Source organism: Panthera leo, chromosome A1 (genome assembly GCF_018350215.1).
Source record: "Panthera leo isolate Ple1 chromosome A1, P.leo_Ple1_pat1.1, whole genome shotgun sequence".
Lineage (NCBI taxonomy): Eukaryota > Metazoa > Chordata > Mammalia > Carnivora > Felidae > Panthera > Panthera leo.
In genome coordinates, this window is record NC_056679.1 from 95,108,955 (window position 1) to 95,121,838 (window position 12,884).

Here is a 12,884-nt window from a genome sequence, read left to right on the forward strand (position 1 = left end):
ATATTTTATCCCAAGAAGAGCATCCTGCTGAACTGTGACAGACTTTGTGGTCTGTGGGTCTGGCAAGTACTCAAAGGTAATGCTTAGTACACAGTGATGCAGCGGAAATGCTTTTATCCCAGGCAGTGCACACTGTAATCCTGGCAATGGGGAGGCAATATACAAGGGAGGATTTAGGTTTTTAAATGAACCTACTTCCGAAAAAAAAGAAAAAAAAAAGTAGCCTCAGCTATAGCCAAAGGCAAGGAGCAGGGAAGTATTAATGTTTCGGTTTGTGAGTCTGGAAGGGTCCAGAGACAAAACGATGCCATGGTGAAATCCTCTTTCCATGAAGTTAGAACTAATCCTTGTAGTAGTCTCCAAATCTCAGACTTAACAGCAGCCCCTGGGAAATTAAATCACCATAGGTTACAGATAATTACTTCTGCAGAAGTTCAAGAGGTTTGGAGAACAGGAGGGCAAAAGGTATGGAGTGAACTTTTAGATTTGTGGTGGGTGGCCTTCAGAATTCTTTCCCAAGTAATCTTGTTTGGGGGCTGTAATCTCTCTGAAACATCCAGCTTACTTCCGTTGAAAAAACTGTATGAATTAGGGCATGGTGGAGACCAAAAGAGGTGGAGACCAAAAATTTGTCACCCTCCTGCTTCAAGTTGATGCTTCTGTGCTGAGACTTGGGGCTTTTTGGGGGTGGGGGAAGATTGGTCATCGGTTTTGCTTTGAACCTTTACTGTTGATCTGTTCATAAACAGCGCTTAAGGGAAAGAATGTCTGTTCTCCCTGCAGCCAAACACATCATGTCTCATATCATCCACTGTGCCCTGGGTCTGAAAAAAACACTGCTCTGACCGATGTCAGGGGTGCTTGCTACCATTCACAGTGCTAGGCAGGGAGACAGATGGGACTGTGCGGGAAGAACATCCGTGTGTGCTTTCTTGGGAGGCCCAGGCTCCAGAACATGCCTCAGCAGAGGTGACTGGAACAAGCGAGAGGTGGACGTATCGCCACAGGTGAGGCATTCCGGGGAATGGAACATGTGTGGGAAGAATGAGCTAGACCACTCCCGGTCTGTGTATCACAGTGCCGAGAAAACCTGTAATTTGTCATAAAAGATAGCTTTCCAGCTAGGGAATTGGTTGGGAATTGTGAAAAGCATTAATCTTAATGAGTCCTAAACAATGACATACGGAGACAGAATATTAAGTGGGAGAATTAAAGTCACAACATCAGCTGCACGCTGTCACCAGCCTGAGCTAGAGTTTGGATGGACTGCCTTTGTTACAGACCGAATGGATCCAGCTCTATTAAAAAGTTTGCTATTTTAGGGGAGTGTGTTTTACATCAATTTAGATTTTGTAAAATACTGCATTAAGTGATCACCCACCTTGATACGGAATTCTCTTACTTTCTGTGCCTGAGGCGCATGCCTCCCCTGGGTCACCCTAATCCTGGCCTTGCTGGTGCCCCTTCCAAATGTAAGATGGACGATGAGCCTGAGGGTCACACAGACCCTCCTTCTGATGTCCGTGCTGAGGCTGAGGGTGTTTTAAAACTGTCGAGACAAAGGGTGGTGGGCCCTCTGGTTTTGATATCCACCCGTTTCTCATTCTCTTTTGAGAGAGAGAAATGAAAGCACGGGAGGGGTAGAGAGAGAGGGAGAGGGAGAGAATCCCAAGCAGGCTCCACACTGCCAGGGCAAGAGCCCAACACAGGGCTCAAACCCCTGAACTGAGCCAAAGCGGGATGCCCAACCGACTGAGCCACCCAGGCGCCCCCCCCCCATCATTTCTCATTCTTTATGCCCCTCAGGGTTCTCTTTATGCCTGGTGAAACCCAATGTGTATTTCTCCCCATGTCTCTCCCTAAATCAAGGCTCACCCATGCATTTTCTTATTAGCTCTGTTCACGTCCCATCGGCAGGCATTGCCAACCGCAGAGCCGGGGGCCCTCCTGATGCTCCAAACTGAAGCCTCGGGCGCCTTCTCGCTACCTGCCTCTGCCAGCCCGCCGCTTTTCTGCTTCTGTTCCCTGTCTGAACCCGTGGCAGCTCCATCCATTCGCTCACCCAAGAGACAGCCTGGCAGTCCTTCTTTACTCCTCTCTCTCCTTGTCCTGTGCTTCTCATCAGTTTTTACATCCTCCTGGCTTTGGTCACTTAAGTATTTCCTGAATCTCTTCTCTTCCCTTCATCCCTGGGGCCACCTCCCTCTCCAGCCTGTTGTTTGTTATTGTCACCTCACAGCCCGGCACTTCAAAATCAAATGAAGTTTCTCAAGCTCAACACACTGTTTCTCACTCAGTGCCTTTGTTCATGCTGTTCCCTCTACCCGGAATGCCCTCCTCCCTTCATTTGGCTAACTTCTACTTCCTCTTTAAAACAAAAATTAGGCATTCCATTCACTCTTTACCCCACCAGAATTAACAGAGCACCTGTTTGGAGGTATTGGTCAGATTCCAGACTGTCACAGACGTGGTCCCTGCCCTCACAGAACTCTAGGCTGTCTTCTGGGCTGGAGGTGCTCATGTTCCACATGTGAGAACAGCAGGGGGAGCATTTGAAGAGAAGGGTCATCTACCTCCTTCTAGAAGCTTTGTCTGATTTCTCACCTTAGGCTAAGGTTAGTACCTTTCTCTTGTGCCTCCATAGTGCCCTGTGTTATGTCACAGCAACAAGCCCATGGAGTTGGGAATTCTCATCTCCCCGTCTGGCTTCCTTAAGGACGGAGGCCTCCTGTTTGTCCTTATAACCCCAGTCAGTGCCTGGCCATGTGAGCAACTCCGTACATGTTCGCTGAAAGGAAGACTGTGGCAGAAAGAAGGGGCAAGGAGAGCTAACAGATGCCGAGCCAGGACCTCGGATCACTGGCACGTCTTCAGCTGGCGGCTCCTGCTTCTTCAGCACTGCCCCTGTCGCTGCTCAGAACCGACTAGATGTATGAATGCTTCAAGAGTTCATTTTTTTTTCCCCTTGCATAAAGGCCAGAGTAGGTAAGGCCACAGTCAAGTAAGTGGAGTGCTTAGTGGAACTAAATTTCCGTGTTCTTCGAAATCTTATCTAAAAGAAAGTCTACAGTTTCCATGGCGTGCTTTTGAGATGCCTTTTAAAGTAGGAATCATTCCCAACAGAAGTGTGTTTTTGTGCTCAGAGAGGAGATGGTGGGGTGGGAGGGAGGCAGGGAGGGGGAGAGAGGGGAAGCCCACACGGTGCCTATGGGAAAGTCTGCTGGTGTTCTGAACAATGGGGAGTAGGGTCTTACAGAAACGAACTTTGCTGGGCAGGCCCCTGCAAGGTGTGTCGTTGAATCCTGCATAAACAGGAAGCTTAGAAGCCTGCTCAGGATCACTCGCAGGGAGGGACACACGAAGTCCCAACGAGCGAGAGGCACCCGACGGTGTTGAATTACCCGTCTTAGGTCGCTGCAGGTACAATCACAGTAAATTATGAAATACCTCCGGCCCCGTGTGGTTCCAACAGACAGAACAGCAGTTACCTTATAGTTTCTGCAGGAAGGGTTGAAGGCATTAGTTCCACAGACAAACAGAGTATCATCGCTTTTCTTTAGAAGAACTTTAATGAAGTTGTGACACTCGTCCTGAAAAATAATTCAGACTCGTTTGTGTCCAGTCAGTTCAGTACAGAAAACCCGTTCTTTCCTGTGTACCGTGATCTGCCGACCATAAGGTTAGAGCAAAGGTGGCTGTGGGGCTCCTCTGTTACACAGCCGAGCTCCTCCTGATTGTCTACCAAAAGGTGATGCTGACCGCAGTTGCTTTTTTAACAGTGAAAACGCGGCAGGCGTAGAGAGGAGCGAGCGTGTGTTTACGCCACAAAAGGACGACAAGCCTGGAAGTGCCAGTCTTCCATTATATTAATTTTAACACCAGATGTCCCGGGGTCCCTTGATGTTGCAGGGCTCCCGGCTGAAGTGTGTTTTTATGTTGGTCTAGGACTAAGACACAGCCCCCCCACATGTCTGCGGCAGCTTTTTTCTGCACGCTTCTCCAGCCTCCCTGGGGGCTCTGGGTGTGCGCGGTGGGCTAGTGGAGAGTGCACTCAGAAGAGTGGGGGCAGCCAGCTTTGTGGCCGTAATCCCTGGCGCCCCGACGTAGTTCATGATGCAGCCTTAGCAGCTGTCGTAATATTTCATCACGTTAAAAGCAAACTGTTTCTGCAAATTAAAGCCTTCAATAAGTTGATGGAAAAAGCAATTACCGAGGGAAAAGGGACTCTCACGATCCATTCCGCATCACGGTCTACGGTTGGAGATAACCGTCAGAAACTTAACCCAAAGTGGCAGCTGCAGGAGAAATGAAAATTGCCTACCTTATGTTTCCCCTTCATTCTGCATGTGTCTACATCAGCCTGTCTAGATTTCCATGTCAGTTTCTGCAGGGACCAAGAAAGAAATCAATTAGAGTCCAGGGGTGGTTGGTTGCATTTGATTTCAGAAGTAAGCGTTCCCTTGGGGAGACGGAGGCTGAACATATATTTATTGAAAGCTTTCCGCACCCTTTCTCCATGATTAATTCACCATAACAACAAAAGATCAGAGATGAGAACTGTTCATCTAATTTTGAACTCCTATCTATTCATTAAGCTACGGAATGATCTTCTTCTCTTTTGAGATAAAGATGAAGGAGAAAGGAAAGAGGAACAAACAGCAGTGTGGAAATTTCACGTAGAATATCCCAATCAACTCGCTAAATTACGCTCGTTTTGATAAAATACATGTCCTGGCCCTTTCCTTTCAGTTGACAAATCAGTTTTCATAAAGCACGTTTTTTCCTTAAAATATGGAAGTCATTTACTTAAACATAAAGGGGACATTCACTTTAGGTGGACAAAGATTGAATTCAGGTTACACTCCACGTAAATTCATGGACCGAAGGAATCGTCTACTTCTATGGCAGATTTTAATAACTAAAACACCTCCATGTGGAGTTATATAGGGGAAGCTTAGGTTGTATTTTATGTCTGTCTGAAATGGATAATCAAATTCCTGAGCCACAACAGTCAAATCCTAATACTGTAAGACATGGAAATGTAACATGGAAACATTTGTGGGGCAAAAATTTTACATAGGAAAACTGATATTTTCCTGGACAAACATGGCAGTAAAGGAATTTAGAAATGACCTAAAATTCCCAAGTTATATATGCACACATATTTAATGAATAAACTATGAAGTATGTAACTGTTTCTGAACATGTATTAGCCTCAAATTAGGATTCCACAAAATGTTCCAAATTATTGGCCATGTCATCTCAATCAATGCAGTTAAAATACGTATTCCCTTCAAGAACTATCCTAAAGCCCTTCATGCTAGAAAGATGGTTTTAAAACTACTTACTTTGCTACAATAAATTTCTTCTGTGTGTGAGGTGTCCATGTCAACAGTATAAATATGGTCCCTGTAAACAATGAAAAATTAATAGTGTCAAACACAAGAGTCGAGATAGTTAATGTTCTCCTGAGTGAGTATATATCTCATTCAAGGCAGATAAATCCATATCCCTGTTATTAAAAAACAAGACATTCACACGCAAGAAAAAGGGAACCGCTCAGCCTCTGAGAGGTGCCGATGGACCCACTCTGCTATTTCTGACAAATCATGGGATCTTTCTGGAGGGGGCACCTTTTAAAAAAACCTTGCTGTAGTGTCCCTCATGCCAGAACTACAATATCTGTATGTGTGTAGTTCAGGAGAGAGGACTCTGAAAGTTAAATTGATCCCCAAAGCCAGAACACAGATGGGTTCATGTGCCTTTATAGCGTCTTCAAATCCACAAACCGATCACTTGCATACCACACTTGTTCATCACCGGTGGGGAGGGGCGGGGGGGGGGGTGAGGAGACCAACAAAAAGCAAATCTCTGGCTGTTTCCCCCTTTACAAAACGTGTTTTCAGCCTTAGCTTTGACAATTTGATTGACAAGTTGGGAGATGGTAAAGGTGAAATTATTTCCAGAAAGCACTATTTTCTTCACACAACGATGGTCAATTAAGGTCTAAAACGTACTTGAGCTAAAGTTTACATTTCTTGCTTCTGTTCACCTTCCTGTTTTGCTGAGAATTTGGTTGTCTTTACGATTTGCTGCCCATCTCCCCCCTGGAAGGGAAGAAACAGAATCAGCAGCTCAGGTGTGGGGCTATATTTAAACATCCCCTTCTGTGTGAGCGGAGTACAAGGGCGTTTTTGTCTGGAATTCAGAAGAAAGAAAAGAAAAGAACTATGCTCAACTGGAAAGATGGGGGGCTTGTGAGGGAAAGCAAAACAGCTCGTTTTCCCTTGAAATAACATTGACTTTTTCTAAAATGCAGGAAGTCCTGGGGCTGGAAAATTACCCACAGCTTTAAGCCAGGACCTCAAGGCTCCCACATGGAGACTTTCAAGCCCCCTCATTACTTAAGAGAAAGTGGAGGGAGGGGGGAGGAAAAAAGGAAAGAAAAAAAGAAAGGAACGATCTGCTGTCAGGATTCACTTTAATTTTTTCCCCCCACAGTTCCTTGGAAATCTGTCTGCTACTGCTTTTAGGAAAAGTACAACAGAGAGAAACAGAAATCAAAACTGGCTCTCTCATGTGAAAATAAAAGTTGGGGGCAAGGCTGTTGGCTTATAAAATTTCCTTGCAACTGTGAGCGTGTGAGCCTCTGTGTGTGTGTGTGTGTGTGTGTGTGTGTGTGCGCGCGCGCACGCGCACGTGTGGGTGCGTGTGTGGTCGGGGAGAATGGTGAGCCTGTTTTTTTTGTTTTGTTTTGTTTTTTTTTTTGGTAAATTGCTGAATTGGGAAGTTCTTGGAACCTCAGTAGGGTGCCAGAATCACCCTGCCCTTTAATTTCAAGGCAGTTTTATTGCATTCTTTTATTACTTGTTTGACTTTATTGGTGGTGCTGTGGGTCAGGCTCATTATTGGGATGGAATTGCTTATTACTTCAGTATCAGGTTTGCAGTGACTCTAGTGTTTTCCTTACCCTGCCTCCCCTCAAAACTTTTAAGGAGGAGCTGAATATATGAATTGTAAATTAACAACTGATTAATATGCATTGGCAATTCCTCAGAAAGCTCTCGGATTGCCCCCTTCTGGCATGGCCTGTTTATGTTAATTAGCAGTTTCAGAGATTAAACAAACAAACAAAAAAAGGATCTTCAAAATGGATAGTAATAAAGCCGAATTGAAAGGGGTTCCTGCCATCAAGGCTCACTCAATCTCTGGGTTCTGGATAGGCCTTGGCTTCTGATTGCTGACTCAGATTGTCTGGAAGAGCAGGGAAGCCTTTTAGAAATAGAATTCCCTGAATGAAACCTTTTGGGCAGTGGCAATCTTTTTCAATATCCAAGAGATCCCACTGCCCAGCGAACAGAAACAGCGCTTTTATGCTAAATCTAAGACCAGAATGGAGGGCTATTCCCAGCTACCCGTGTGTTCATCTCAGGGTTCACAAGCCACTCTGACTGAATTAAGTTATTTGAACACAAACTGACTTAATCCAAGGACTTCCCTCTTCCTCCCCCACAGTGAGCAAAACTGAACTGAAAGTTGCCCTGGTTTGAGCCTGGGGGAAGGATATGACTTTAAGTCGGGTCCCTTGCTGCCTAGGAACCTGGATCCCTCTGGGCAATGCTGGGAAGTTGAAGGGCGAGGAGAGACCTTAAACATGGTGGCCAGGGAGCTCCTTGAGGAGTTTTCCTAAGGGTGTGGATCGAAGGGAAGGGGCTGTGTGTGTAGAGTGGAAGTCAAAATGTCAGTGTGAGGGCGTTTTACAAATTTGACCTTTCACAAAAGGCAAGTCTGTTTCATAGTCTTTTTTTAAAATTTAATTTATTTTAAAGTTTATTTATTTATTTTGAGAGGGAACGCCGAGTGGGAGAGGGGCCGGGAGGGAGAGAGAGAATCCCAAGCAGACTCCACACTGTCAGTGAGCCCGAGGTGGGGCTCAAACCCACACACCCTGAGATCGTGACCTAAGCCGAAGTCGGACATTTAACCGACTGAGCCAGCCAGGTGTCCCAAGTCTGTTTTATAGTCTTAAAAAAAGCATGAATGTGTTTCTCTCCTTTTTCCCCTTACATTTCTGGTCTCTTCTTTCTGGAGGGTGGGGGTTAGGATAACACTGTCTTGGTTTTAACAAGCTGGAATAACGGTCACTTTTTAAGTTTGTGTAGCACTTGGCTCATAACTCAGGGGCCACCCCGGACCTGCAGTCCATACCCGCATTAAATCATCAGGTGTAGGGACAGTCCACTAGAGACTCAGTTACAAAGTGAGTCATTCACAGAAGATTCTTGACTCAAGAATCTCACAGATCCAAAGCATAATCATTTGTTTTGACCTGCCCGTAGATAATTGGGTACAAATGTAATCTTCCAGTCCTGCTACATTTAGGAAACTAAAAATGGTATTTAAGAAGGACCTGATACTCTTTTTTTTAAACATTTAAAATGTTTATTTTACTTTTATTTTAGGGAGAGCATGATTGGGGGAGAGGGGCAGAGGGAGAGACACAAAGAATCTAAAGTGCCCCCCACCCAACATGGGGCTCGATCCCATAACCCTGGGATTATATCATGACCTGGGCCAAAATCAGGAGTCGGATGCTCAACAGACTGAGCCACCCAGGTGCCCCAGAAGGACCTGATATTCTACCAGAGAGGTACCTGCTGAGGCCCTTATGAGAATGCTTTCCAGTGAATACCCACACTGGCTGTGTTCTTGGGCAACAGCGGTTAGAAGGTTACTGCCAGATAAATAGGCTCAACTTTCCTACTCAGTAGGTGCCTAGTACAGGAAGTAAATTCCCAGAGTGTAGAGCAAGGCCAGCCCATTTCAAATCCTGCCTTTGCCACCGTGGCCCAGGCATTTCACCTTTCTGTACCTTGCTTTCTTCCTGTAAGACATGAGGATAATAATAGCTCCTTCACCTAAGGTGTTTTTTTTTTTTTTCCTCCAGGATTGAATGAATTAACATTTATAAAGAATTTACATAGCATGATTTATATAGAACGTACAAGTAGTATATACCATATAAGTATTTGTGAAGTAAAATTGTTAAAAAGTGTTTTGGCATTGCTCCCTAGGATGTTTTGTGGGATACTCGAAGAATATTTTAATGTGGCCAGTGGTTTTTGGTTTATGTTGCCTAGCTTGTCATTTTAGAACACCTAAGTGCTTTGGAAGAATCAAGCACTGTTGTTATTTACCTGTTCCTTATCTATGTTCACGGGCATACAAGTATCACAAACACACTGTCTATGTTTTCTTCCCACTGTGAAGTGATTAATCAGTCTAGACCCAAGTTAAGATCACAGTGGAACCCCACAAGATAGCGTTCTTTGTTGCTCTTCATTTAGAATTATTTTGAATGAGCTACATACCTCCAAAACTGAGGATCATACATTGTTAGAATCCAAAGGAACTTCTCTTGTTTTTAAAAAAAATTTTTCTTAATGTTTATTTATTTTTGAGAGAGAGAGAGATACAGAGCACAAGTGGGAAAGGGGCAGAGAGAGAGGGAGACACAGACTCCAAAGCAGGCTGTAGGCTCTGAGCTGTTAGCACAGAGCCTGACGCAGGGCTTGAACCCACGAACCTTGAGATCGTGACCTGAGCTGAAGTCGGACGCTTAACCGACAGAGCTTAACCTGCGCCACCCAGGTGCCCCAATCCCAGGGGATTTCTTAGGATAATCTAATCCAGCGTCTCATTTGACAGAGGACACTTATGGCCAGAACAGTTGTGGTCCAGGTAAGTTAAGAACATAATGAGGAAAAAAGCCTAAATTCCACGTGAGCACTGTTGAGGCTGTATTCTTACCCTGCCATTCAGCCTTAAGACATGGTCTATTTAGATGACAATACCCAATGGATGAGTATTTTCTTACTAGATCCAAATCAAAAACTTTCTACTGCCATTCTATGGCAGTAATGAGATACACCATATATTCACTACAAAAATACTAACAGGCTTAATACACATCCACACCCATATCTTTATAATAAATGTTTACAAATTCAAGTTAATTTAACAAGTATCATACTGGTCGCTGGAGTAGATATTTGTGTATATGTTCAAGAGAGTGGATTCTTTGAGTCTAAGCTCCAAAATATGCAATTATTTCGCTCTAAATCCACCTACAGTTAAACAGACACAGAAAATCTTGCAAGAATGATGGCTTGACAAAGTAAAGTAGCCTTCAAATTAAATAACACATTATTTGGGAATGTCATGATCTTTTAAGACGAGGCATCACAGGCACATTCGATCTTAGGACCTTCGTCGGATGCTGAGGACAGACATGAGGAAAAGGCAACTCACCTAGCAGCAATGTAGAGGGTTCTATTCATGATCATAATCATCTGGATGTCCAGCCTGTGCCTCTGTGTGGTGTTCCGTCCTGGCTTGTGGCCCACAAACACCGGATACTGTTTTGTATCTGTGAAAAGAAGAGATGGGGCAAGAGAGGGAAAGGAAATCAAGCCAAGAATTGACAGGGCAGGGAGAGGAGGGGGGCCCGGCCACAAAACAAAACCATATTTGAGTCAGTCCATGCCACCACTTTCCATTTCCAATGAGTCTGTTATTTTAGGAAAGCCTGTGATAGACGGTGCTCTGTAAGGGACGATCAAGTTACAGTTTCATTTCCAGATGATAATAAGCCTGGACTTCTGTTTCTGAGTGTCACAATTTCTGACTTGTCCCTCTTTCTGGGGGTTAAACTTGCAAGTGAACCCTTTACATGAAGGTGCTCTTTTCTTCCCGTTTTCTTTTCATCTTCTTTAGAGTGCTAAGCCCGAGGGGCAGCCTGCCAAAGATCTTGTCTCCGGACAAAACTATTTCAAAGCAGCTTTCCCATCAATCACCACAAAGGCAATGTGGTCTGGAGGCGAGAGCCCTCATCCAGGAGCCAGAAGAAAAATACAGTCTCCACAGGCGTCCAGTTGGAATAATCTACTATTGAAGGCAGCCCTGCTAGGTTGGTTGGCATTCTAGGAACTGTGGGAAGTTCACTCTTGAGTTAAGCAATTGGCTTAATCTCACAGAAGCGGGGGGCTTCAACAGGACAGGGTCAAACGGAGTGTAGCCAGTCGGGTGATCTGGAATTTTCCCTGACTTGGAGAGTCAATGAATATATTTCTGCTTTCCTACAGTTCTCTTTAGCTGAGAGTGGGCAATTTGCAATAATATCTGACCTTTAGAAATACCTACATCTCAAAAATCTCTCTACCTTTAAACCTATAATCTCCAGAGCACTGGCAGTCCTCCAAAGAAACTCAGGAGGAAAGAAAGATGAGTCACGTTTAGAAATGTTTTTTGGGGGGTGGGTGGGTGGGGTGTAAATAATAATTTGAAAACCATTCAGATTTATGCTCAGATCCCTACACTGTAAAAAACATGTTTTGAGAGACAGAGAGAGTGTGCACATGTGTGCGAGAAGGGGAGAGGCAGAGAGAGTGGGAGGGAGAGAGAGAGGGAGAGAGGGAGAGGGGGGAGGGAGGGAGAGAGAAAGAGAGAGAGAGAGAGAGAGAGAGAGAGAGAGAGAATCCCAAGTAGGCTCTATGCTGTCAGTGTGGAGCCCGATGCAGGGCTTAATGCCATGAACCATGAGATCATGGCCTGAGCGGAAATCAAGTCAGATGCTCAACTAAATGAGCCATCCAGACACCACAAACACCCCCCCACCCCGACACACGCATACACATTAAACCCCTGTAGTATCTGAGCAGTACTCACAGTGGGTATCAGAGAGTAAAATATACCTTGGTATATCAAGCTTGGTATGGGAGTATCTTGTGCTTCCCCCTCTACTGCTCTGAAATTTCATTTACCCATTCGTCAAGGAGCTCGCTAAAACAAATTCACATCTCCCTTCTGTCAAGAATGTGAGTGTCCACGGACATTGGATTTTCAGCAGCACATTTGTGCTGGGGGACTTCTTCACAGGGGCACCAAAGATAGAATACCTATCTTAATTATGATTAGAGATTAAGAAATGTGTATTAAGGTTAGGGCCCTTGAGTCAGGTGGACTGCCACTTTAAGAACAACGATTTCGAATGACACAGTTTGGTCCTTAATCTCGCCCTGACTTTTGTTTGCTCTTTATTTTCTCTGTCAGGTCTTGCCACTTCACCTTCGTGTAAAATTATTTCTCTTTTCAACCTAGACTGTCCAGCAGAAAGCCAGGCATTGATGGATCTCCTTAGTATCCCATATAAATGCTAAACACCTTCCTTATGGTTTGTTGAGTGTTTGTTTTGGGATGATTACTGGGAAAATAGATATTTGGGTAAAAGACTCTCTTTCACGTTTACTGTGATAAAACATTTTGTCTTTTGGAGAGAAGGGAAAGAAGTAGTTAATTGCCTGTTCCATCCCACACTCAGGTAGGACTTCCCTCCAGTAGTCAACTGAATTCTTAATTGTGTGGTTTTCTCCCCTTGACACTGAGGCAGAGACTAAAAGGAAAGTTATACATAGTTAAAATAGATCCTCTGTGAATTCAGAATCACTCTTAAGGCTAGCAATGATAGCTGTTCTAAGTGTAAAAGAAAAGTTAATTTGTGTCCCTAAGTCCTCCAGAACTGTCTTATTTCCTGTTCTTATCTTGTAAAATGCCCACGCACTAACTACATACGAAAACATCACCACTGGCAATACACAGAAGGTAGTGACATTCTCCCATGGCAGGTTTTCGGGCATGATCATGAATGGCCTCCTTGCAGTGACTTGAGACTTCATCAGAGGTACTGAGAAGCATTTCACATCCACACACACATGTTCACACGTGTCTCCACACCGGTATTTAACAGAGTTACAGAACAGCCATCTCACCAATTTGACGAGACGCCTCTGTCACCTGCAAGTTAAAGTGACTAACAGTCTCCTGTT

At 44.5% G+C, this 12,884-nt stretch overlaps 1 protein-coding gene across 4 annotated transcripts in view; it reads right to left on the bottom strand.

The window, feature by feature from the left end:
• Nucleotides 1-12,884, bottom strand: part of SEMA6A (semaphorin 6A) — a 134,720-nt gene that overhangs the window by 51,658 nt on the left and 70,178 nt on the right. For all 4 annotated transcript variants that reach the window (XR_006200958.1, XM_042933541.1, XM_042933530.1 and 1 more), the window contains exons 3-6: nucleotides 10,312-10,429; nucleotides 5,349-5,409; nucleotides 4,322-4,384; nucleotides 3,489-3,590 (exon numbers count right to left, since the gene is read on the bottom strand). Coding sequence is in view for 3 of the 4 variants with exons in the window: in XM_042933541.1 (XP_042789475.1) it covers nucleotides 3,489-3,590; nucleotides 4,322-4,384; nucleotides 5,349-5,409; nucleotides 10,312-10,429 (344 nt within the window). In the remaining variant the exon portion in view is untranslated. The remainder of the gene's footprint in view (nucleotides 1-3,488; nucleotides 3,591-4,321; nucleotides 4,385-5,348; nucleotides 5,410-10,311; nucleotides 10,430-12,884) is intronic.